The 27,360-nt window shown below is 43.7% G+C and overlaps 1 protein-coding gene across 6 annotated transcripts; it reads left to right on the top strand.

Annotated features, from left to right (window-relative positions):
* Positions 1 to 27,153, top strand: zdhhc5a (zinc finger DHHC-type palmitoyltransferase 5a). Of its 6 annotated transcripts, none has more exons than XM_042087527.1 (13): positions 1 to 109; positions 407 to 517; positions 10,066 to 12,461; positions 13,816 to 13,937; positions 14,150 to 14,307; positions 15,992 to 16,164; positions 16,436 to 16,538; positions 17,613 to 17,704; positions 17,798 to 17,924; positions 18,110 to 18,227; positions 18,377 to 18,489; positions 20,412 to 21,490; positions 25,152 to 27,153. In XM_042087527.1, the coding sequence occupies exons 3-13, from the start codon at positions 12,304 to 12,306 to the stop codon at positions 25,384 to 25,386; spliced, it is 2,478 nt and encodes an 825-aa protein (XP_041943461.1). In that variant the 5' UTR covers positions 1 to 109; positions 407 to 517; positions 10,066 to 12,303; the 3' UTR covers positions 25,387 to 27,153. The 6 variants fall into 6 exon arrangements, with proteins under 6 accessions (XP_041943461.1, XP_041943468.1, XP_041943452.1 ...); XM_042087534.1 differs by having other exon boundaries at positions 15 to 201; XM_042087518.1 differs by having other exon boundaries at positions 15 to 517; positions 10,066 to 10,948; positions 11,129 to 12,461.
* Positions 27,154 to 27,360: the final 207 nt, after the last annotated feature.

The raw sequence follows: 27,360 nt of genomic DNA, 5'->3' as shown, positions 1-27,360 counted from the left end.
GTGGACCGAAGCGATTCGAAAAATGTAACTGGTTAAAAGACGAAAAGGCGTTGGAAGCTAGTCAGTCTTAACAACCTGGGTTAAGTAAACCGAAAATCATTCTTATAGGGTGAGAAACAGCTCGTTATAGTCGCAGCGAGATATGGATACACGCAAAGCTACCGAATGAAACAATAGTCCATGCTGTGTTCCTTTCACAAAGTAAATGTCATTACATTTTGATGGGAAAAGCTAAAGCTAGATGGCTAATAGCTAAAGCTAGGTGGTTAGGTATGCTATCAAAGCTAGCTAGCTTTTCAGTAAGTTAGCTTGCTAACAACCCAGATGCGCTGGTTACCAAACATTAACACTACTAAGTTAATGTTAGCTTAATGACTAAACATGCTATGTGTTTTGGTCTGACAAGATTTAATACAGAAGGTTGGTACGGACTGATACAAAATCTACATCATACCATCACAGGCGATCCGAAGAGCAATTCCTGTTTCTTTTGGACGACATAACGTGAGAAGAATTGGTGAGAACATAAACGTTAATGTACAGTTACTGTAACGTTGACAGTATCTAACATTGCTGTGCTAAGTTAGTGACAACGTTAAGGTTAAATAACTTACGTTGCATGAATCTACTCACTTAACTGGCTGCTGTGCACTTTATCTTTAACGTTACCTGTCAGTTCAACCGAGATGGCTATTACTTGACCAATGTTATAACGTTAACGCTAGAATCTATATCGTTAGCAAACTATCGTTAGCGTACACTATTTTCACTGGCCACAGTGTATGAGCGGTGGCTAGCTGCTAACGTTAATAGTGCACTGTTACCTAGCCTTATGGCCTTAACGTTAATAAAGCAGGATGGCAGGTTAACTGATTATGTATAGCTATATAATTTTATCTGTGAATCTAGCTGGTAAATTAGGGACCTGTTGTCGACTTGTTTGGTCGTAAACAAATAAGCGATATGAAATTGTTGAAACGGCGTTAACGTTAGCCGGTTATCTCCATAACGTTACAGAGAACGTCACACTGTCGTGAAATTCTAAAATGTTTCGCTATCTTGACTAACCTTAACGTTAACGTTTATGGTGATTAACTGTCCTGTTGTAAGGTAACGTTAATGACTGATATCTAACGTTAAGTCTAATTACAAAACTAACAAGAGCACATGAAAGGGAAACTGGTCAGCACCGGTAACTGAAATTACTCGTAAACGTATTGATTTTTTGTTAACGTTACAGTATAAATTGCACGTAGCACAACCTGTCAACTAAGTGGTTGACGTTTGTAGGCTACTGATAACGTTAGTTGTCAAGCAATGATTTTGGTTAACGATCATGTTAATACACCCTGGTTTGCAGTAACCGCTAACGTTTCCAGTCCAAATACTGATGCGATGCATCAATTCGGTAACGCAACAGTGATCTCTAACTGGAGTTGCCTTGCCCACCCTGGGCCAAGTGACACATCGGTCTTCTCCACAAGGATTGTCGAGGTGGGAACGCAACCCTGTGAGGGAGACGGATCAAGGAAATCCGAGGATTCGTCTTGTGGCCTTATGAAATATGTAGCCGCAACGAAAACACACCCTAAATTAATAGACCGTCTAGTTCATACCAAGCAGATGATGTATGCTCATTCACTGGGAACTATAATTCTATTGGATAATTAATACGAATACGACATGTATGTATATACTCGCTTAACGTTAACATACAGTTTGAAACGTTTAGTTTGTGGAGTAGTTGCACTTATCTGTATAGCATTCGTTGGATACAAACACTAGACATTTTCATCGAAGTGTCAAGAGATAATCTGAGTCTTTACGAACAGAAGCGGTCACGGAATGTATGCTTTGGGTGAAGTTGGAGCTAACGTGGTCATCAGTGTGCTCTCTTCGTAGTCTACGTGGTAACGGTAGAGAGGTTTAGTCAAGCGTATGCTATAGCCGTAATGGTTTTGTTTGTAACAGTTAGCACAGCGATCGTTTCCAGACCTCATCAAACTTTTCGGAGACGAAATTTAGAAGCGGTGCTTTGGCTTTATAGTTATGTGACGGCAACATAGCTTAGTATTGCATGAAAACGTTGTAACGTCTGCACTGTATTAAATCGTACATATATAGAGCATGATGAGATTGGATTGCCCTTTAATGGCTTCAGAACTGTAACATTACGCCACGGTAGTTTTGGGACAGTTTTGATATGTTTTCAGGCTCAGTGGTGTAGTTAACTGTTCAGAGTCAAGAGTAAGCATCACCGTGTAATTTGTGTGATGAAAACATTATTTATTCACTTCTTACAATAATTCATGACACATCAGGGGTTCTCTGTCAGATGTCTCTGTACATGTAGAATATGGAATGATGGATAACATACAAGGCAGTGGGTGGCAGGAGAGGGTTGAAACCACTTTGATGTACTATTATTTTACAAGCAATTTTGCTTTTCATTTGCCACACCATCCTACTTCTGAATAACACACTACAGTCTTAACATATTCCAATGCAACTTAATGCCATGTTTTGTTAGCCAAGTTTGTGAAGATCACGATTTAAGTTGGGGTGAAAATATTAGTCTTGGCCAATGTTATGGAATTCAGAAAAAGCTATGAAAATGAAAGTTAACTCTGTGATTTAGAAATAGTGATATGTATATCAGCAATTTGTCCAGGGCACTGACTAATATGTAAAATAGTGAAGCTGCAATGTGTCCATGCCATGTGTCAGTGTCACTCATTAAAATATGGGGCCAAGATGTAACAATGGAATAACACAATAGAATGTTGGATTCTTGTGGCAAAGACATGTAATGTACACAGATGTTATAGGTGGGCCAGAGTGAACTAAAGCATTGAATTGTGAACAAGAGATTCATGAATCCCAGAAGTAATGGTGGCGTAAGGATAAGGAGGTGACCTAATATTCAATTTTTATGGATGATAATTGTAATACATTTAAGTTATTGAAAAGGTATTGTAGTAGTACTGAAACTATATCAGCTAGGCCTGTTGATGCTGAAATTCTCTCTATTTACAGAGACTGGTTGGAAATATTTGCAAATAATCCTTATATTTAAGAATTTAACACATTTTGTGATTGTTTTATTGTTCTGATATATTGAATTGTTGAAATTTTTTATCTGTGGAATATTCTTGATAGTGCATCAAAGTGTTGTCCCGCATGCTGAAAGTCCAGGCAGTGAGGCTGTGCTCAGTCTTCAGCAGTCTCTTAAAATATCCTATGAATTTTCATCCCTCTACAGTCTGATCTTTGCCAGCCTCTTGGGGTGTAACCTCGGGGTCTTCAAACAGGCTCACCAGGCTTATTGTTGTGTCAGTCTTAGAAGATCTGTGATGGTCCGGTTCAACAACATCAGAGTCAGAAGTGCATTCAGGGCCTCCGTAGTGGCTTGTCTTGACTGCAAGATTGTATCGGTCACAATGTTGCCTAACTCAGCCTACTAGCTCTAAAGCCATAGTGTTATGAGAAGTTTATGTTGTGAAACAATTTTGGTTTATGGCTATCGTTTAGGTGTCCTTCCTATTCATGAACATGATGACTGACTAAATAAATGACTATGATGTTTAATAAACCATTGTAGGCATACAAGTTATCATTATATCACATCACATCAATTAAGTGTTTTCTGTAGGCTAGACTACTGTGTGACATGCTTTACACTAGGCTACAGCATATAAATCAACAATAGGCTATCAACACGTTTGCAGTATCACTGTTGTAGAAATCACATACAGGAAGGCATCCTCTTGATTGTTTGTACATTTTTGCACATTACAACATAAGGAAGCAGCATGAGGAAACTTGTCGTTTTTCTGCCTTATTTTCTAACTACTTTTACGAGTCTGCAGTATCACTGAGTACAGCTGTTACAAGAGGGTCTGGCGTCCCTTTGTTATGATGCACTTCCTGTGACGCGGTCATTCGTCTCTAAATGACTTAACTCCCTCTCAACAAATGGTCTCATTTTGTTAGAATTTCTTGAGACAGTACAAGTATTTTCAGCAACTGCTCACGCATAGTGCAACCTGCAATTAATATGCAGACTTTTTTTTCTTTCTGAATTTCATGTTGAAAAACGAGGAGGGAGAGTCTGCCAGGATAGGCCAATGTGTGTGAGCGGAGGGGGGGTTTACAGCAACAAATTATCATGGTTGAGGACGAAAAAAATCAGATGACGTGATACTGTATCTTCAGTATCTTCTAGATGTCATCCAAAGCGTTGGATGTTAATCTGAACGTTCAACTACTCCATTTACTCCATTTCTTTCTCTCAATAACTTGATTCTCCAGCAACGTTCACGTCTAACAATTCAATACAAAATGCAGCCTGATTATTCACAGTAAACATTCCAAATGGGGATGTCCAGAGATATTGCCACTCATGGAATACCTCTCCTCCAACCTGATATTAATAGTTTGACCGGATTTAACTGAAGTATAAAACAGCACATTGTTATTGTATGTAATATATAATTTATTAGTAGGCTATTTAATGCAGTTGGAATGGGGGGAATTGTGAATAGTTTTGCTGCAGGTCAATTGTAGGTGTGTGCCCCTAAATTTTCCGCTTGTGCTTCTAAACCTGTGGTGATCATGCATTAGGTAGCCTGGAAATCCAGACCCAAATCTGAAAGACTCGAGGGGCGGCACCAAGCATGCATCTGAAAACTCACTGCACGCAATTGGATAACACTACGACCAATGTTTACTGACTGATATCGGACTTCGATGTTTAGTGATCACAGGCTACATGATAATAAGTCAACAAGCAGCGACATACAGTAGCCCTAGTAGTTCTACTCCACTTTAAAAAAAATACTAGAACTATTTACTGCACATAGACTAGGGCTATGCCTAGCACATACATGGGCAACATACGGCCCGCGGGCCACATCCGGCCCGTGGGCTTTCCCTGACTGGCCCGCGTAAGGTCCGTGAAAGAACAATAGTCAAGAGCCTAGCATAGAGATAATGCACGCAAATCAATGCTATTTGTACGCCCATACATTTGTGCATGGATGCATACGATGTAAACACCCTTACTGATGTGCTGGTGAATAGAATTTATGCTTCTGCGTCGACACAATGCAGTTGCCTTTAAGTCGGCGTAAACCTTTCAAAGTTTTGTGTCTCTTATGTCTGCGTCGCTCACCACCGCAAAGGTTGTCAGAACGAACTCCTGCTGTTTGTTGGCGATACAAAGTGTTAATTTCAAAACGTTACTGGCAGATAGACAGTTTACATTCGGATAACCCCGTCACTGTAACCAAAATATGTCTGAGTGTATTTGCAAAGCTTATGTTAGCGAACTAGTATGATGCTACTACCCACAGGTTGCTTGAAGCAGCCGGCTCAACACACAGGGCGAGTTGACCAATCACAGTTTTGTGCATAAACTTAAAGCAAAAACATAGCCTACATTTTTAAAATAGTTTTCTTTGTGCATGTTGATTAACTAATGACAGCCTACTATTGTCTGCTCCACATTTTCATAGTCTAATTCTGCATAGAGTTAATTTAATGATATTTTGAAATATTGCTGAGTGTTGATGAAATGGTGGCACAAGCCTATGGTTGTACTGACTCCTTCACATTTGCATGGCCTAGCCTAATTATATAGATATTGTAGTACTTTTTTATATCAGTCTTTGAAAACTGAAAAAAAAAATGTCAATGTCAAAAAATCATTTTCGAGAATGAGGATTAAATACTGGACATAGATTAAATAGCCTATTGCTGTTTTTCCTTGGTCTCCCTCACATTTTCATCTGTTCTCACGAGTAGTAAACAAAACCATATGATTTACTTAATGTTATACAAGAACAGAATAGAATTGGACAGAATTGAGTTCAGACTTGAGTTCGGTATTTTGGGTCCGGCCCTCCTCAACAGTCCCCGTTTGTCATGTGGCCCTTTGGGGAAATTAGTTGCCCACCCCTGGCCTAGCAGATTGAGAAGTGGATGTCGTGAAAGTGAACAAACGATAGCCTATTAGAAAGGCAAACAAAAGTTGCTTTTGACATTGTAGCCTACAATGAAGAAAACTGATGCTCTGAATACTGAATCAGCTGTCTCTGAAAGTTTCTATAGCCTAATTGATCCATTTAACTGGAATTTGGATTTAGGTTTTTCACAGCAAAACAGACGTGCGCTGTTTTCATATATGGTGGAGCACCTAATCGCTATTAGCACTTCTCCTCCCCTGTGTTTGCGTGATGGCCTACTCCCACCTTTCTCTCGCCCTCCCATAAATTCATCAATGCATATGAAAATATGTTCCATGGTAGCATGTTCAAATATATCATGAAAACTTATATCTTTAGTTGGATATTGGATGTGAGAAGAAAAAAAATGGATCTTCCATAACAGTGCATTTATATTAGTAGTCTGTGAAATGAATGTCCCACACTGTAGTTGGCATTATAGCATATGGCATTATAATTACACTGGCATTATAGTTTGATACTGCAGCTGAAGTTGATTACATTTCTATATTAACATGTTCTATTAAAGAAAAGATAGAAAATAACTATTTGTGTGTGCTGTAAAATGGTTAGAAGAAATGAAATCGGAATCAGCTAAAATCGGTATGGGCAGGTGAAACTCTATGAAAAATCGGAACCGGCCCAAAAATGGCAATCGGTGCATCTCTAGTCGTAACGTTAATTCATCGTTAAGTTAGAATGAACTTTCTTCCCAGAACTGTAGCTTTTCTCTCTTCTGCTATCCAGCATTGGCAGACACAAAAAAAAACCAGGATAGCCCGTTTCAAATGAAAAGCCCCCCTAACTGCAAATATGGCAATGCATGATGTTATTAAAACAAAATATAGAAAAATAAAACTGAACAAAAAATAAAGTAGACACTAATATTCTTTACATTTTCTTTCCTGTAAAAGTTGTTGCATTAGCATGTTTGTAAGGCTGCAGTGTAATGTTAGGCTACATTATGTCTAAGTTGTTAAGTACAGGACTGTGCCCAAATTTTCGTTTTTGCTCCTACATTTGCTAACTTGGGTGCAAGTGAAAAGAAAAGTTAGTGTAGAGCCCTGCACTTTCTTTCTATGCCCATCCTGTGATCGGTAATCGGCATTGATATACTGATTTCAGTGATCGGTAATCGGTTATTGGCCAAACACTCTGATCGAAGCATCCCTGGCATGTCCAAAACAGAATTCACTTACACAGCTGTTCTTTATAATTCTATATATAGTAGCAAAGGCAAAGCATTAAAGGTGCAGCCAGCGATAGTACGCAAATTCAAACTCAGAATTTTTTTTTGCCACAATCAGCGAACATCTTATGATGATCTGCTAGCTGTCTATTCTGTGAGCTCACTGTTAATAAAAACCCAGCGTCTGTAAACAGCCCAGGCACGGAAACTGAGGGGTATTTCACAACACCAAGATAAGGGATTAAGCTGGGATTTTTTGTTTAGCCTGGATTAATTAAGACTTGACTTGGTTTCACAAAAGAGATGGCACATAAGTTGCCACAGGGATTTATTCTCTGCACCTAGCCTGGTTCCGACCAGGCTAACAGCCAGGCTTAGTTAATTCTAATGTCAATTATGTTGTTTTATTGGTTCAGCCAGCTGTCATTTCAGATCTCCATGTGAATTTTTTTAAGAGCTTTATTTCATTTATACTATTTGCTATGTAGCCTATTTACTCGCAAAACAGAACAGATTGTCTGCCTAATACCATATGGTTATTTTAATTGTGGTAGCCTTAATTATTAACACACTCGTTGTTTTCTTCTTTTGTTGATAGATGTTTAATGAATAGCATGTATCCTGAATTACTTACACCGGGCTTGTCCTAGTCGCTCCTACTCATCCTGGACGTTAGTGAAACGAGTTGAGCTAGGATGACTAGAAAACGCTATGTCAAACCTTGCTTTATCACTTATCTTGGATTTCTGCCTTTGTGAAATACCCCTCTGGAAAGTGGAAGCAGCCTGTCACCCAAACAAAAACAAAACACTGTGTGGGGTTTCTCTGGGAATGGGAATGTGAGCAACTTCTCTGGTCAGTTTTGTTTGCAATCTTCAGTGTAATTTTACTACCTTTACTTTTAAGCTCTTATCTTGGTCATTGTAAGGGCCATCTATGCTATGATGTGATATTAAAATGAAAATCATACCCCCAGAGTGTGGCACTGTAGCTGCCTGGCTGCTATAGCTGTAGCAACTCAAGCTAGGTAGCACTGATTTTCTTCTTTTTTCTCTCTCTCTCTCGTATCGACACTATTCGTGACCTCGAGAAACAGAGATCTATGTGAAAAATCGCCAAAGTTCTCCTTCAACGCTTTGTAGTTTCAAATCCCAGAGGGGTATTTCACAAAACGTAGATAAGGGATTAAGCTGGGATTTTTCTGGATATCCTGGGTGAATTTAGCCTTGACTGTTTCAAAAAAGAGATGGCCCTAATTTACTATAGGGATTTATTCTGTGCAGCTAGCCTGGTCCCGACCAGGGGTCTGTTTCTCAAAAGCATAGTTGCTAACTATGATAGCAACTACTTAAGATTCACTTAACATTTAAGATTCATATTGTCTCACATCAAATTTTTAATCTTGGAAAATTAAGAAATAAGAGCATATTTGTAAGCTCTTATACTAAAATGTGACCAAAATATGACCTAATTTTTTGCTAATTTTATGCTGCTACGTTGAATCGTTGTGCCTCCGCCGTCGAAGCGCACCTCCAAAAATATCTAACCTCACATCGAGGCGACGCAGACCGTAAAGGACTGTGATTGGTTGACTCACCCTGTGTGTTGATTAGGGTTGCAAATATCCTGGAATTTTGGAATTTGCAACCTGGGTCCCTGCAGGCACTTGAACCCAATTGTGGCATGGATGCTGCAACCACTTGCAGCTGTCGTATGTTAATGGAATATGCGTTGCAGATTTAGATGATTCGGCGCTTGACATGTTCTTAGAAATGTTATGTCCGGAAACGGCTGATAAATTTAAATTCATTGACATTCTGAATTTCATTTACTGCTATGAAATTAAAAACATGCACTGACTTCACTGAAGCTCTGTATATTGGTATTGCTGTCCGTAACCTCATGAATGACTTAAGCTACTGTACTACTGACTTGTTTAATGAGGTCAAATAACAGCTCTGCTCTGTGAGTAGTTCTGCTCTCATTTTGTTTCCCCTAAGTTCTGTCCATCATGCAATCTCCCTCTCTGACTGTCTGTAGGGCTATGTGGTGTAGTATAACTATAACCTCTAGCCTAACACCAACATGGGTTTAACTAGAGTTTAGTCATAATCAATGTGGCCTTAAACCTTCAATTTCACTATATCATCAGTCTTAAATAGTGCTAGATTGCTCATCATCCTACTCTTAATTTTTGTGAAAAGGCTTTGCCATGAGGCCATACTGACAACATAAATACCATTCTGGCAACGGGTTTTATTTTCTTAGGCAGTCATATATGTTTGGATTATTTTCATACCTTGTGAATATATGTTTTTACATTTAAAAAAGTGGGCCTACACAAAAATTTAGAAATGCTATGGCGTATGGTATTTGCTCTTTTTGCTTCAGTTCCTGGGGCTCCTCTGCCAAGCATGCCCACCCCAACCCCCTTTCCCTTCTCTGCCACTGACCTGATCTTGATTCGCTGACCTCACATAACTTGGCTAATCAAGAGTATTACTTTAGACAGGCCTGATTTCAAACAGCTGTGCCTTGAGCATGGATAGGGGTCAGAGTTCTTAATTAAGCAAATAGATAAATAAACAATAACTTAAGAACAATCTTTGACTCGCAATCACTAGTGCATCCTTAGTTTTGATAAATGGTCCATTGCAATTGTGCATTTACTGTTTTATTTATTTATTTATCAGATGCTTTTGTCCAAAGTGGTTTGTAAAGTGTGTGTGCACCCAGCGGAAAACATTTTTGTCAAGTTTTGAAGTAGCCTTATTCCATATTTTTATATAACCTACTTATCTAGGATATATGTAACTGTCCTGTTCATTGTTAGCTTGTTTGAGCACTAATTGCTTTTCTCTCTCTCTACAGGAGTGCCTGTCAGCAACACGACGCCTCAGTCACGGAAGAGCGTGTGTTTTCTCAGGCAGGCTGCAGTGTCCTCACAACTCCAACTGTTGGACCTGTTGGACTTATCTCCCATTTAAGGGATTAGCTCCATCTCTCTCACACACTCTTACTAACACACGGACACTCGCCAGGTCCCTAAAGCACCAGGAATCCTAAGTGCTCCCCACATTCCCACAATTTTGAGCCACGGGAAGGAGGTGTCGGAATGGCTCGGGGTGTTCTCCCAGAAGTGTATCTTATCAAGCTGATTACATAACCCTACTCCCCGCGACTTGTCCCCCCACCTTCTAAGAGACAACAGCTGGGCTTGACCTAAACACCAAGAGGAAATCCTCAACCACACCCCAGAGGACTGGCTGTGTGCCACCTTTTGTTTTGTTTGTTTTTTTTGTTTGTTTGTTTTTAACCAAATTCAATCTGCCATCTGTCGCCATTGTGGAAAAAAAAACTCCTCAGCTTACTCCACGTTTGGGGACAGTGTGTGTCTGTGTGTGCATTGAGAGAGCTCTCTGTGAGGAAAGAGTGCGTTTGTCACTGAGGGTAGTGGCTGGAGGCTGCCGCCCCTTCCTTTGCCTTCCTCTCTGCCGTCTGCAGCGCAAGCTATCCTAACCTGTGGGCTCAGCAGGTGTCTGCCCCCTGTGAAGGCTGAATGGGCATTGAGGATCTGTCAGGGCACCTGTGGTTCTCTGCAGAACTCTGGGGCCCTTGCCCACCACATGCGTCCCCCCCTGTGAGAGCAGCTGCTGTGGGGTTTGTTTAGTAGTCACTGCCCTGCCTGTTGGATTGGGGAATGAGTCATCTTCGGACAAGCAGAACTTGGGATCGATCCAGAAGCGAGCTAAAGGTTTCCGGGCCACTTACTTTATTGGGAGACTGAGTGGTGCTTTTTAAATCTGATTTTCATGTGTACAGATGGATAACCACCTCAACTGCTGGACCAGTTGTTGGACCAGTTGTCATTTTTTGAGTGACTGAGCCTTGTTTTATTTTTATTTTATTTTTTTTATTTTTTTCTTACTTGTAGAAGGACTGGAGTGAAAAGCCCATCCCTGAACAACCAAAGTCATCCATCCTGTTTGTATCTCTCTTTATCTATCTCTCTTTATCTATCTCTCTTTATCTATCTCTCTTTATCTATCTCTCTTTCTTTTCTTTTCTTTGCTCCCCCTCTTCGTCCTTATATCCATCTCCATTTCACTTTGTCTTTCGTGTACCAAACGTGTTCCTGACGGTCAAAGCCCCATAACTACATAGGCCACGTGCTGCTGATAGCGCCACAGAAGTCTAGCGTTAGCTTTTGTTTTATCAGCTCCACCAGTTTGGGTCACCCTCTACCTCTGCTCATCTTGGTACTGTAACACTGTCACACAGCAGAACCAAATCAACTTGCTCAATATTTGTCACTCTAGGTGTGACGCTGACAATTAAGTTGTTCCATCTTACTTGCTGATTGGCATAGATTTACTAGAACTTGGAGACCTACTTCCTTGAAAGGAAGAGTGACTCCATCCAGAATTTAGGCCTATGTGATTTTTCTTACTGACGTTTTGCCTGGGTGTATCAGTTGTTTTCATTGTTTTATTTTTAAAACCAAATATTCTAATTTAAGCCATATGGCAAATCTATATTGATGAATTGCCGTTGCACTATTCTTTTATCACTAAGCCTTTTTTTGCTTTTATCTTGCATTATTTAGTGCATTTGTCACCAAAAAAATCAGTTTGTGTCAAGTATATCAGCCATTAAAGCAGCTCCACTATCTTCCACTTATCCTCTGATCAACTCCCTGTAAAGCTGTACATTTCAAAAGACAAATCCAATATCTAGCTAATCCAAGGAGAAGTGCTGCCTCATACAACTCATACATGTTTGGGGCATTTTTATTTTTCAAGTAAGTGCCCGGACCACAACTTTGATATTTAAAGAGGAGAAAGTCGCCCTCCCCTCTATATTCTTCTTCATTTTCTGCTTCTTTCCACCCAGTCGTCCTGTCTCTTGACCATGCTAAAGCCCCCGAGCCGATGTAGAGGGACACGTGTTGTGCTCCTTCTCTAACCATTTTGGGTTCTCTTTTCCCTACGCCTTGTGTTCTCCCTCTTCATCGCTTTCCAGTCCACTTGCACACCCTCTGTGTGAGTGAGTGTTTGTGTGTGTGTGTGCGTGTTTGCGGCTGTGTTGCTGTTCAGCCGGGTGTAGGTGATGGCGGGTGGCAGTAAGAGTGGAGGGGGTGTGGCCGGCCCCTCTCCCCCGCCACACGCCTCGGTTCCACACCGACCCTTCCGGCCGAGCCGCTATGTCCCCGTCTCCGCGGCGACTGCCTTCCTGGTGGGATCGACCACACTCTTCTTCTGCTTTACGTGAGTACCAGTAGCAGCTGTCCTCTCACAGACAAGCGTGCAGTTAGGCCAGTCACAAACAGTGTGACTATAATCACCATTTTGTAATCAACACAGTTACATGCACATAGCACTTGAAAGTGAGATGGTAAAAACACAGGTAATTCTGGCTGTTGTTTAAAATTATGTCAATGCATAGGATAACATGTTTATTGCTGGTCATTGAATATTGGATTATGTTGGCCATGGGAGAAAATTGCTGACTTTTCTCAAAATTGTGCCTGGACTAAAGCAGCGATAGCCTGACACTACAAAATCTCATAAATTGCCTTGCCCTTACATTAACAGGCACAACATAATTTTAAGTGGTGTTTATTTATTCTTGTTTTTCTTTAAATTTCTTTCTTTGTCTACCAGGAATCTAGTCTGGCTTGACTGACTTTTTTGAGTAGATTCCGCATCACTTGGTTAAAATACATCCATACAGCATATGTGTGTTGCACTTCAGCTACAAGCCGCAATAGACCACACAAATGCATGAACACATTTCCCAGTGCAACAAACACACACACACAAACAAACTCTCCCTCACAACAGTAACTGCAGAGCCAGTCCCTAGTGCTCATGCAGGCACAATTTGACACTTTCCCATCTCTGTTTCTCTCTCCATTTGTTCCTGTTGATCTGTCACATCTCATTTATCCTCCAGATTAAGTGATGAAAAAAGGAGGAAAATAGGCCAACATCTGTCACCGAAGCGGAAAAACAAATCTCATTCTCTGCCCTCCCTATTTTGCTTTCTCTGTATTGTCCACCTCTGTTGTCCATGGACTCTCTCTTTGCATTATGTTTTAGAATTACCAGTTTTTTGCAATCTGTTAACATGCATAGTTTTTTCTCATAATGCTTCATTTTGCATGGGAGTGGGGTCCTTCAACTGTGTTGTCCCAAGAGCACATTAACATCCTGAGACCAGGCCTCTCTTCAGGAATATAGCGCCGCCTCTGTATTTGTGCCATGGTCTCCCCTCTCCCTTTGTGGTGAGTGTGAGGAGGTCTGGCGCTGGTTGGTGTTGGCCAACTAGTCTGTGCCCCCCAAGCTTTGCCCTCTGCCCAGAACAGAGCCGAAAAATGTGGGTCACGGGCCCGCTCCCATGTGACTGGCCCATTCCCTTAAACCGGTTGCCGAACTGTGACCTGGCTGCGTTCGAGGCCTCTCTCCCAGAGACAAACCTACCTGTCAGTCAGACTCTGGTTCAGCTGTTCATGTCATCATGAGCTGAGATCCAACAGGCTGATCTCTCTGTGTTGTGTGGAAAGGGCCATGCTTGTCAGTCTCAACTGCCCTCCCTTCCCTCTCTCTGTCTCCCGGTCAGGTGTCCATGGCTGTCGGAAAAGTTCTCTGTTGCAGTACCCATTTATAATGGAGTCATCTTCCTCTTTGTGCTGGCCAACTTCTGCATGGCCACCTTCATGGACCCTGGCATCTTTCCCAGAGGTAGTCAGTCGCCACTACTTGTTTATCTGTTAATTTGTTTTTTTCTGTGTACATTGTGAGTTTCTTTCTGGACTGGTTGAGATATATTGAAATATATTTTGTCTTTTGTCTTTAGAGTGGAGTGATGTTTTGTCTGTAATGCGTTCTTCTCTTAATGTTCACATGGTCAGTGGGTGGAATAAGGGAAGAATGTGCTTTTTGTTTGTGTGTAGCGGAGGAGGACGAGGACAAGGAGGATGATTTCCGGGCTCCCCTCTACAAAACAGTTGAGATTCGGGGGATTCAGGTGCGCATGAAGTGGTGCTCCACCTGCCGTTTCTACAGGCCCCCACGCTGCTCTCATTGCTCCGTCTGTGACAACTGTGTGGAGGTAAACACACACACACAAACACAAACATGATGCTTTGAACCTGTGGCCAACAGATTATCACACTCACAGGCACCCAGACCTGGATTTACTGCAATGGATTTAAAATACACGCACATATGCCACACTCTCACAGATAAGCACAAATGTGAGATATAAAATAGAGATAGATAGAATGATCGATATATCTATCTAGATAGCATTAAACCTGAGTAAAAGTATTTTTCTGGATTTTACCCCTCTGTGGTAAGTGAACAGCACACAGTGAGTAGTGAACACACACAAACCCATAGTGGGTAGCCACTACTGTGATGCCCAGGGGGCAGTTGGGGGTTTGGTGTCTTACTCAAGGGATGTGGACACTGCAGAGCGGTGTTCAACCACTCCTCCACCCACATTTTTCCCACCAGTCAGGAATCGAACTAGCCACCCTCGGCCACAAGTCTGATTCCCTAAGCAGTAGGCCACGGCCATCCCAGAAAAGACAAACCGTCTCTTTCCACTCCCCACTGCTTTTTGCACTCTCTCAGTCTTTCTGTTCCTCTCCTCTAGAATCAATCAGGCAGACCACAGAGTGCCATCTGACTTGAATTGATCACTTGAAATAATTTAGTCTCCCATCTGACATTCCAGTCACTTTGCCTTTTCTTCCTTGCATCAGCAGCACTTACCCTAACATAGCTAGGCATCGACCCTATACTGTGCATCAGCATACTGTGCATCAGCAGCACTTACCCTAACATAGCTAGGCATCGACCCTATACTGTGCATCAGCAGCACTTACCCTAACATAGCTAGGCATCGACCCTATACTGTGCATCAGCAGCACTTACCCTAACATAGCTAGGCATCGACCCTATACTGTGCATCAGCAGCACTTACCCTAACATAGCTAGGCATCGACCCTATACTGTGCATCAGCAGCACTTACCCTAACATAGCTAGGCATCGACCCTATACTGTACATCAGCAGCACTTACCCTAACATAGCTAGGCATCGACCCTATACTGTACATCAGCAGCACTTACCCTAACATAGCTAGGCATCGACCCTATACTGTACATCAGCAGCACTTACCCTAACATAGCTAAGCATCGACCCTATACTGTGCATCAGCAGCACTTACCCTAACATAGCTAGGCATCGACCCTATACTGTGCATCAGCAGCACTTACCCTAACATAGCTAAGCATCGACCCTATACTGTGCATCAGCAGCACTTACCCTAACATAGCTAGGCATCGACCCTATACTGTGCATCAGCAGCACTTACCCTAACATAGCTAAGCATCGACCCTATACTGTACATCAGCAGCACTTACCCTAACATAGCTAGGCATCGACCCTATACTGTACATCAGCAGCACTTACCCTAACATAGCTAAGCATCGACCCTATACTGTACATCAGCAGTCTTACAAGCAGGGGCACACACAAGCAAGAGTTTTTTCTATTGCAGAATCCCTCTGTAGTAAATATGTTATGTGGTAACGATAGCAGGGAGGTTTCTTTTCTGACATGTTCACAATGCAAGGTTGTTCGAGGCTAAAACAGGAAGTTGTTTTATGGCACATTCCTTTGGCAAAGTTCAGCTGCTCCTGCGTTCTTTGTCTGCCGTTTTCATGACCCTATTGTGAGGACATGATGGTAGGTAAGGCAAATAATTGCCGTGTGTGTTGTTAACAGGACTTTGACCACCACTGCCCATGGGTGAATAACTGCATTGGGCGCAGGAACTACCGGTATTTCTTCCTGTTCCTGCTGTCGCTTACCACACACATCATGGGCGTGTTTGGCTTCGGCCTGCTCTTCATCCTTTACCACACACAGGAGCTCGACCAAGCGCACTCCGCCGTCACGTATCCTTCCTGGGCCTTTGCCTCAAGCTGTGGGAGGGAGGGAAGGAGTGCTGGATCTGTGTTACTGTGAAAAAGAATGGCAGATGAATTTGGGCAGGAAGGGAGTATGAATGGTTTCTCTTGCATGCTGTGTGTGTGTGTGTGTGTGTGTGTGTGTGTGTAAGAGAGTGTGAGTGAGCTGGAGAGTTATGCTGTCATACTAACAGCAGGTGTGTATGTGTGCACGCATCCCACACTCACAGTTCTGTGTCCTTGACTCTTCCTGCTCCAGTATGGCAGTCATGTGTGTGGCAGGGCTGTTCTTCATCCCGGTGGCTGGCCTCACCGGCTTCCACATCGTACTGGTGGCACGGGGAAGGACCACTAATGAGCAGGTACATGCACGGGAGTCACTTGTTCGTAAAGAAAGGCATGTTCTTTTGTGTTGTTTTTTCTTTTCTTTTTCTGTTAAGAGAAGGTCAAGTCAACTTAGTGTGTCTTTATCCTACGGCTAGGGTTGTTTGTGAATCCATTAGAATATATAGCCAACAAAGCTGTGCAAATATTGAGGTCAATGGTGACATTACTTTGGTCGGACACGTTTAGCATGTGGTTCTAGGCAGCCTGGGATGGGCCTGTGTGACTGTTTTCCTGTATTTACTTGCCACACGGTGTAATAGGGTGTTGCGAGCCATGTGTTCCACAGGGTCCTCCGACACACTTTCTGTGTCACCACTCCTACATGTCCTGCCCAGCTGGACGTCTGCATCTCACGACTGGCCTGGCTCTCTGCCCTGGGCACGTCTGCGCCGTCACTGTTTGTGGTGTTGTGTTAGAATGTCTGATCTTGTTTGTGTGAGAGTGTGTGTGTGTGTTTCTGTGGGGCGAAATGTTAATCTTCCTAGAACAGATTTATAATCCGGGACAAATATGAGGCCCCACACCAAGCAGCGTGCTCTAGGATAAACAGACAGGGATTGTAATCTAATAAAAGACGAGGTCATCATCTTCTCCTATGCTGTTTTAATGGGTTTCTCTCCCTAACCCATCATCAGTAGTATCATGTTCAGTGGTAAACATGCTTTTTACCCACTGGGATACTTAACCGCTTATCCCAAAATACAAAGATCTCACACAAGATGGTAGTTTCATGGTTTGTTTTTCATTTTGCTATTTGATTATTTCGTTTGTGATATTATTTTACTTTAATTTCTTCTGTTGCTTTCTTTTTTTTATCTGAGTTTCATTTCTATTTTTACCTCAGTATTTTTGCATTACAATAAAAGTGTATGAAGTGTTTTGTTATTAGTGTATTATTAATGAATACTATGAGTACTATGCACTACTGTGCTCCCATCAGATCTCCCAAAGCAATCCAGCTTACTCACACACTCCCTCCCTCTTTCTCTCCCCCTCTCCCTCTTTCTCTCCCTCACTCCCCCTCTCTTCCTCCGTGTCTGTCCCTGTAGGTAACTGGGAAGTTTAGAGGGGGTGTAAACCCTTTCACTAACGGCTGCTGGAGGAACGTTTCACATGTGCTCTGCAGCTCCCAGGCCCCAAGGTTGGTTGTCACACACACACACACACACACACACGACACATGACACACATCCATGTTCGATCTGTGTTTATGGCTGCCCTTCTTTCTCCTCAGGTACCTGGGCAGGAAGAGAAAGTCTCTGGCAGTAGCTGTACAACCACCCTTCCTCCGGCCACAGCTCTCGGACTCGCAGCTCACTGCCAAGGTGCTCGATAACGGTATCTTAGGCGACATGCACCGGGTAAGGAGCCTCAAGTACCCTGTGTATAGCTGAGTAAAGTCCATTAGAGAACCTGGATCAGGTCTCTGCCAAACCACAATTTTCTTCTCTTTCTCTCTCTCTCTCTCTCTCTCTCTCTCTCTCTCTCTCTCCCCCTCTCTCTGTGTCTGTCTGTCTCACTATCTCTCTATTTGTTTTTCTCTCAGTCTAAGAGTAGTTTGGAGATGATGGAGAGTCAGTCAGCTGATGCTGAGCCACCACCTCCCCCCAAACCAGAGCTACGCTACCCTGGTCTCTCCAGAGGGCCCGGTAGCCACAGTGAAGGTACACACACACACACACACACACACACACACACACATATGCACATATGCAATCACACATTGTATGTAAAGCCTTTAAGTGACTCCTCAGCGTGGTGGCGTCACTCCCACCCTGCAGCATACTGACTGCTCTCTCTGCTCTGTCCACAGAGAGCAGCCTGTTGAATAAAGCTCCCCCCACGCCCACCATGTACAAGTACAGACCTGCCTACAGCAGCCCAGGAAAGAACCACACCGCCCTCACCCACGCCTATGCCAACCAGGTACGCTTGCTCCGCTGCACAGCGAGCGCTGAATCTGACAAGGGAGGAGTGAGCTGTGTTCATGTCTGTGCATAACATGTTTTTATATGTGTAAGTAAATATTCTCTGTATTTCCATTGCCATACTTGACTGAGCCATTTTTGTCCTGACTGCATGTGCATGCAATTCTTGCATTTAATTTCTTAACTTTTGATTAATTTCATTCCAGTGCATCTACCATTCATTTAATTTCTTTTTAATTCTCTTTTTTTTATCACTCAGTGGCTTTCAGTTGATCAGTATCAGTAAGTTGTCATTGGACTCATTTTTGTTTTTTTGTAATTTTCTGTGTTGTCTCCTTATTAGCTTGTGTGTGTCTAAGTGTGTCAGTGTGTGTACTGCCTTACTGTATTTTCCTCAGTAGCATTTCATGTAGCTTTTTTGTAAATCTGCTCTGTGAAAAGACAGTAACTGATATGTACTAGGAAGTGGTGCCATTCTGGTTAATGTTTTCAAATCCATCAGAAATTGATTTTGGGAAAATATTGTCAATTTCAATTCTCCTGTCTCAGTTTCTGATGCGATTACTTCTCCACCTTCTCAAGGGGAACTGTTTTGTAGGGCTATTCCATCAGAATAACAGTAGAATTTAATGACATTTTGACTCCTACCACATTATTCTCTCTCTCTCTCTCTCTCTCTCTCTCTCTCTCTCTCTCTCTCTCTCTCTCTCTCTCTCTCTCTGATTTCCACTGCTTCTCAGCCTGCTCATAGCTGTGCCTCCCTCTTAGCTTTTATCACGTCCACCCACCCACACGCCACCCTGCTGTAGTGAATCTGCTTTCACCACCCCTCAGTAGACACTGCAGATGCCAGCCTCCGCGTGCGCTGCCTAGGCCCCTCAGTAGACACTGCAGATGCCAGCCTCCGCGTGCGCTGCCTAGGCCCCTCAGTAGACACTGCAGATGGCAGCCTCCGCGTGCGCTGCCTAGGCCCCTCAGTAGACACTGCAGATGGCAGCCTCCGCGTGCACTGCCTAGGCCCCCTTTTACTCTCTCCTCCCAGCACAGCAGATCTGTCAGTCACCCTAAAGAGATTACATTTTTCCTTTTGCTCATATTAACTTTAATGGTTTCAGTCTGGTGCGTGTGTGTGGGGTGTGGTGGAGGATGGGTACTTCCATGCCATTACCTCTTATTGTTTGAGTGATAACACATGGTGACCCCAGGCCATCTGTCCACTTGGGAAAAGTTGAAGAGGGAGGGGATGGGATTGAGTGGGTACACTAGGTATTATGGCAGACACTCGCTAAGCTAGCGGACGGGCAGGTTGTTTGTGCTGCCTACCACTGGATTACAGGAGCATAATACCAATGCGCTGCTGCAGCGCTTACGCCTCCGGGTGCCTCTGTGGGGGGGGGGGGGGGGCTGTTTCTGCTGCACCACAGGAGGATTAAGTGAGCGGCTCAGGGCCATCTAGTCTGGCCCAACATGTGTGCCACGTGGCCACCAGCTACACAGGTTACACAGTAATTATCCTTTGCTAGTGTTGTGTCTGAAGTGTTCCCGGCAGGGAAATTAAAAAATGTTCACATGAGCATTTCACATAATCCCTGCCCCTCTCGGCGTAATCATCATTATGGCCTTTCATGTTTAGAACTACTCCTGATACCCTTCCCCTGTCATTGTGCTCCAGAAACCCTCTGTAGTGTACGCCTAGATTGACCTGCTGTTTCTTCTGGCCACTTTGCTGTCAATGGGGAGGGATGGGTCATCCTGGTGTGGGTTCGAGGCTTCAAAGCGCTGTGCTGTATCTGCACTTGTTAATGTTGTTACAGCTTCTACATTAGGAAGGTGTGTGTTATGCTAATTTTGTCTCTGTTATGTTTATTCCCCTCTCTGTGTTTCTGCTTGTCTGTCTGTCTCTTCCTCTCCATCTTTCAGATGAGTCGTGGGGACAGTCTGAAGGAGTCATCTTCCCTGTTGCAGTCGAGCCAGCAGCCGGGCTACCGCTCCGAGCCCAGCCTGGACGGTGGGGTAGGGGAGCGGGGCGGAGGCTCTGAGAGGTCAGTGGGCTCTGGTGGGGGGGCAGCGGGCCCGGGCATCCCTGGGTACTCCCTTGGCGGGCGCTCGTACCCCTCGTTCTCGGACGCCACGGCCCTGTCGGGTGGTGCCGGCGGGCCTTCTCGCTCTTCGTCCAGCGTGCGCTCGGGCCAGGCGGGCGCTGGCGTGGCCTCCGAGGCCACCACCTCCGCCAGCTACAAGAGCCTGGCCAATCAGACGCCACCGGTGCCGCTCAACGGCAGCCTGTCGTACGATAGCCTCCTCACGCCCTCTGAGAGCCCTGACCTGGAACCGAGCAGCACGGCGCCGGCCAGCTCGGCCGCCGCGTCGGAGCTGTCGCCGGGCCGCCCACGCACACCCGTGGCCCTGGGCTACAGCTCGCCGTACCTGTCAGCGCAGATCGCACAGCAGCGGGAGGTGGAGCTGCACCAGCCGTCGGGGCTGCTGGGCTCTCCGCACCGCGCCGCCTACCTGCGCGCTGCCGCTTCCTCCTCTTCCTCCAGCAGCCCCCCGCCTCACGCCCCCCTGTCCCTGGACCCGCACCCCCACCACCACGCTCACCACCACCACCACTCGCACCACCACCCCCCGCCTGCGGCCCTGCCGTCTTCCACCTCCTCCAACGCTGCCTCATCTGCCTCCTCGTCCGCTGGCCCTCACCACCACCACCACCACCATCACCACCACCACCATCACGGCCAGCGCGCCCCCCGCTTCTCACGCCCCCCGCTGCTGTCTGATTCGGGCCCTCCCCCCGCCTACCCCTACCGCACACGCTCCACCGAGGCCCCCCCCAGCACCCACCCACCCCGCTCGCCTCACCCCCCGCCGCTGGGCAAGTCCCTGTCCTACTCCAGCGCGGCGGCCGCCGAAATGCAGTACCGCATGGTGCGCAAGGCCTCTGCCTCGGCTGGCGGCGTCGGGGCCGGAGGCGGCATGGGGGGCATCCAGGCTCCGAAGTGAGTAATCACAGCAACCAATGCTCAACCCCGACCCCTCCCCACCCACCCAACCCCGACCCACCTCTCTCTCACACACAGAGCACCCACCCCCTCCTACCCCTCTCCCCCGTCTGCAGAACGCCTCTCTTCTTCTCCGTTGAAAGCCCGCTGCCTCCTCTTCCTCCTCCTTCCGCCTTCCTTCTCTTCCCACTACTACTACTACTGCTACTACTACCTACCTCCTCCCAGACTCCTGTGAGTTGTTTTGATTTCATCTCTTCTCCACTGCTTGATCCACCTGTTTGTTTGTTTTGTTTGTTTGTTTGTTTGTTTGTTTGTTTGTTTGTTTGTTTTCTGATTGCATTTCAATTGATTTCACCTGACTGCCTCAGTTCTGCCCTCTGCTGTCTGTACTGGATGTAGCTGCATCGTGTATTAAACTCCTCTGTTTTTTTTTATTTATTTATTTATTTTATTTTTTTTATTATTTTTTTTATTTATTTATTTTTTACTCGGAAGAGATTTGTCAAGAGTATTTAGTCAGCTTACCCCCATTGAAGCAAATTTGAGGGCAGGTAGCATTGTCCTGGTACCTCAACGAGCTGAGTGGGGAATTGACCGATCCCAAGCCCGGTCCCCCTTTACTATGTCACAATGAGGACTTCGGAGGACCTCGTTCAACCTCGATCAATTTTCTAGTGTCATTCTGTATGGCAATGCGCCAGTTATGCTATGCTTCTTTAATTAAATAACTAAAGAGCTCAAAAAGGTTCAAATAATATATTAATAATAAAAATATATTATATTATATGCCTGGGGTAGGCTACTTGTAGAAGTGACATCCGATACCCTGACCGTGTGAAACGTTAACCACACATAACTTTGCATTGAGTCTATAGGATAGGCTGCTACTTTTCAGTAAAGAAATCTGAAGTTGTACGAAAATGTTCCCTTTAAAAACTTCTTTGTCCATTGTCATTTCAAAAACTGTTGAAATGACAATGGACAACATAAGCCTACGCAAAAAATTATACTTAACCTACCTTGCAGGAACTGAACTCGCACTCTCATGGCACATACGATTGGAAGTCTGACGCGCTAACAAATAGGCCTAGGCTACACCTTCAATTACATATCTCTTCATCACACAACAAGAATAGCCTACTTTAAGCTTTTAGGCACAGGCTACCTTGCCATGTTTAACATGGGATAGAAGACTGTTCACAGAAAAAAGCTAACGATAGTTTTTTCCACAAACGCAACCAACTGCGTTGTATTATCTTGATGGCTGAACGAGAGATAATGTTTTCTAAAGATCAAATCATATGCCGATTCAAAACTATGCCTTGCTGTATAGGCTATGCAGTCTCGAAATCACCAATATTAGGCCTACTACATTGCCCACATTTAAATTTAGTATAAGCGGGCACTGATGGAGTCTAGTGCAAGACATCACATCTGCAATGTTGCTCTTGATAGCGTCTGCCTGCCATGCAGATAATTATGTCGTGTGTGGTATGGGTTTAAACTCGGATAGAGTGGTTTATTTTCAATACACTTGTATATCATGTTTATTTCAACTCTTCCGTCTAAAGCAGCCATTTAAAATAATAAGTATCGGCCTACCGAAGCGAGGCTATCTCTCCACCTCCCCAACATGAGCTGCTTAACAGGCTAGCCACTCTCCCAAGTTGCATGGGAACTTGGATCTGAGCAGCACTTGGTTCCGTCTTCAATTAATCCTTGAAATATGGTTAGATTTTGTTATGGACACGTCAACACAATATATTCGCACAGACCTGTTTATTGAATCGGAGTCACATCTGCAGCAAATAAGGTAAACTACCTGCTCGTGATAACATGTTAATTGTTTATCCCCAGTTTTGCATCCCATGAAGATCCCTGACACCGGATTGATTTGTCCTCAATTTATGGTGTTCCAACTTGTTGATAACAGCGGACATTGTGAATGTGTCCTTCCGCATACTGAAGGCCTTTCTGGCCTCTGTTTTTTGAATATATCAATATTACTTGACGCCCAGAAATCCAGCATACACTGTTTCAACTCGGCTAAATGGGGGTGCTGCGTCCCCATGTTGGAACACGTGTTCTCACACTTTCCTGCAAACTTGTCCGACAGCAACAGTAACTATGGGACTGACAATGGGAGGTGGGGCTTGGGATTGGTCAATTGCCATAAGACTTCATGTCACCATAACCTAACAAACCAGTGCTGGAAAGAAATCTGTTAAAGCAGAGTATCATGTTCAAATTGGTGAAGTAGCGTGTTATCGCAAAATGAATTGTTCATATGCAAACTTACCATTGGAATGTGTTTGCGTTCACAGACGTATTCAGATTTGCCAGTGAACAAATTATTGAACAAATTACTGACTCTTGATCTCAGGACAAATTTCATTCAGTCATACATTCACCTGTTTACTGTATATGCTTGGTCATTGCCTTTGTGGGAATGTTGCTTTCTGTGCTACATCTGTAAATAATTGAATGTGTTCATGTAGAGCATGGTGTGGTGGGCTAGTTTCCTAGATCAGATAACTCGTCGACTGGGAATCAGGGGCCGTATTCACAAAGAATTTTAAGGCTAAAAGTAGCTCCTAAGTGGCGAATTTAGGAGGAACTCCTAAAAATAATGGGCGTGTCACTCCTAACTTTAGGACTTCTATTTTTTTTCACTAAAAGTAATTCACGAAGCATTTTAGACCTAAAAGTACCACCTAAGTCTGGGACAGCTTAAAAGAAGTCGAGAGGACTCCTAACTTACTAAGACCTATTCACAAACAGCTTTTTGTGGCATTTCATGGTGCGATGTTTTGAAATGCGTCGCCTATGCGGCAACAGGAGATTATCGCGAGGGAACAATTTTGCATTCATAAAAGGGATGCAATTACGCCACCAACAACAACCAAAACTACTCATTGTTAACATTAAATGTTAACAAAAAATGTTAATAAAAATTAAATGTAACGTTTCATTGTGAATCAAATTAAAATGTTCTCCTCTTTGCAAACGTAGGCATAGCCTATGGTGACAGATTAATTTAATAATGTTGCAAAGATACTGCATCAATCCGTAGGCCTATGTTTTATTAGGCTACTAGGCTATTTGTTTTGCCTTACTCTTTATTCATTTAGGCTAGGCCTTTTTATTCAGTTATTCATCGTCTTCCGTCCTCCGCACTACTTCTGTAGCGCACGCATTCTCAGACCTGTCACCTGTCACTCATCATCGTAAGGGAGGTGTTTGGAATCATTCCCGCGTTACAATCATCAGCCAGTCAAGGTGGTCACTTCAGGGAAGCTCGTGCATGAGTAATGACGTCATCCATAGCAACGAAGACTCACTCTTAGTTTAGGAGTTGTCATTTTTCCTTACTAAGATTAAGTCTGAAAGGCTTTGTGAATAACTTTTAAGAGAAAACTCCTCGCTAAAATCTTTTTAGTGCGATTTAGGAGTACTCCTAGTGGTAAGATAAAAGGCTTTGTGAATACCTGAGCTATAATTTGAAAAAAAGGCTTTATCTCAATATGGGAGAGTTGTCCTTAGTGTGTTTTATCCAGTGTGTTCTTTTAGGATGCTGTTGCTGTTTTTGAATTTATCTGGATGTCTCTCAACAGTCTCCAGCTCACTTATTCTTTATTTCCATGTGCTTTCCTAGGGACGAAATTCAAATGAAGTCCTACAGCCGAACTAATGGCCAGCCCAAATCATCCCTCTCCCAATCACCTGCCTCTTCGACCCCCTCCTCACCCTCCCATCCAATCAGTGTCTCCACCCGCCCTGGACAGGCCTATCCCAGCACAGCTGCCACTCAGAGTCCCGCCCACAAGCCCGGGGGCGGGGTAAAGAAAGTGACTGGTGTTGGTGGAACCACTTATGAGATTTCAGTCTGAGTGACTTGAGTGACTATGTTCCTCAGCCAGCATCAAGAACAGACTCCCTGGAGCTGCTGGAACTGTAGTGAAACTCTAATGTTAGGGGAGGGGTGGGACACAAGGATGACAGTTGGTGGACAAAAATAACCACACTTCTAGAGGAGGCCATAACTTCTCTGAATGACTTCTATCACCCTCCTCCAATCTCCCAACCCCTTCCCCAAATCCCTCACGCTGCTGTGGACTCGATCTCACCTTTCCAATGTTGTTTTCCAAAGGAGGACTTTCCACAACCAAAATGGCTGGGTTTTGCCAGCTCAGACTGTCAGCTGGAGTGTAATAATGACTAATGTTTGATGCGCCGACACTGGGAGCCAATCACAGATCGTTAGAGGCGGGTCTCCTTCATCTGTCCTCCAATGAGGTGTGACTGCTTTGACTGGGTTGCCTTTCTTAAACATTCTACAAGAAACAAAAAAACAAGAAGATTCCTTTAATGTGTGTAAAATGACTCCTCGTCTGGTCTGTACAAAAAGAATTGGTTTGGGGAGGGGTTGTTGTTTTTTGCTCCCTTGGTTTTCCACCAGTTACATGGGGACTTACTGGCATGCTATAGCCATTTAGGACCACTGTGATACTGGCTACTTGCCATGATGCCTCTGTGTATTGACCAATCAGTAGTGGATGAACAGAAGAGCAAGGGCACACTATTTGCATTGAGCTTTGAGATGGAACAGCCAATGTCTGCTAGTGTTTTTTGGGGCAGTTGCCTGGTGAATCAAGGAGAAATATTGTTTTATTTTATTTAATTTTTAAATGTTATTTTATATGAATTTATATAAAGCTATTGATAAGATCAATATTTCCTCTTTTTTTTTTTTTTACAACGGCTGATATGAGATTTTAATCAGCACCGGATTTTTAGCTAATCAAAAAAAAAAAAAAAAAAAAAAAAACAGACCTTTGTTTAATGGACTGGACCTTTCTGTCATTTACAGAAGGTGAGCATGTTGCCTCAATCTAACAAAGGGTTTGAACACAGATCTAGATTTCAGCCAATGGGGGGGATTTCACCCTGGTGATTGATATGTAGCATTTTCATGCATTTGATACAGAAACCCATGCTGATGTTGGGTTGTATTTCCTGGATTCGGTTGTATACGTTTTGGTCTGCGCCTTGAAAGTATGCAACTTGTCTTTTCCCCTTCCCTCATTTTGCTTTTTTATCTGCTGTCTCTCCTGTTGCCTTGTAGTCTTACTAGTCAGTTGGTATTCAGCAGCTTACTACACATGCTTGCATCGCCAAGCCATAGAGAGACAAGAGAACCATATTAGCCAGTCCTGATTGGTTATGGTTAGACCACTGTAAAATACATTCTCATTTGGACTTTGAGAATACATTCTCAAACGGACTTTGAAATCAGTTTGAGGGAGTAGTTTTCTTTTTTTAATTTAAGCTCTTTTTTATTTTCTCACAGTGATTTGCAGGCATTACGCAGGGCGCTATAGATCTATCCAACAATCGATAGAAAATACAGGATTTGGCGTCCACAAAGTTGGACCTCGTGCACATTGCCCCTTGAGATATCCAGGTGTTTGGACAGGTAATATGTGGCCAGTGGATGCACCTGCCAGACAAGATGGTGAAGAGAGTAGTCTGCAGGAAGGCAGGAACATGGCAAATATGGGAGGGAAGTATACTGTATAGCTCAGTGTGGGTGGATGTGTGTGTATGTGCGTGTGGTTGAGAATTGGTAATAAAAAATACTGTTTATAAAATGTTAATTGTTGCCTTTTGACTTGGTTATTGTCAAGAAATTCCATTGTCATTGCACAGACTTGACTAATTATGTTTTTATTTTGCCTCACTATGCCAGTAGGCCGTTAGATCAATTCAAAAAGGTGGGTGACTTGTTTGTAGAATTGTGCTAAGACTAGTTATTTTGAAATTCAGTTTTATCCAGCGGTTTTCAGTGTCATATTTGACCTCTG

This window comes from Alosa sapidissima, chromosome 1 (genome assembly GCF_018492685.1).
Source record: "Alosa sapidissima isolate fAloSap1 chromosome 1, fAloSap1.pri, whole genome shotgun sequence".
Classification (NCBI taxonomy): Eukaryota; Metazoa; Chordata; class Actinopteri; order Clupeiformes; family Clupeidae; genus Alosa; species Alosa sapidissima.
Note: the sequence above shows the minus strand (reverse complement) of the source record. Positions and strands in the feature narration are given on the sequence as shown.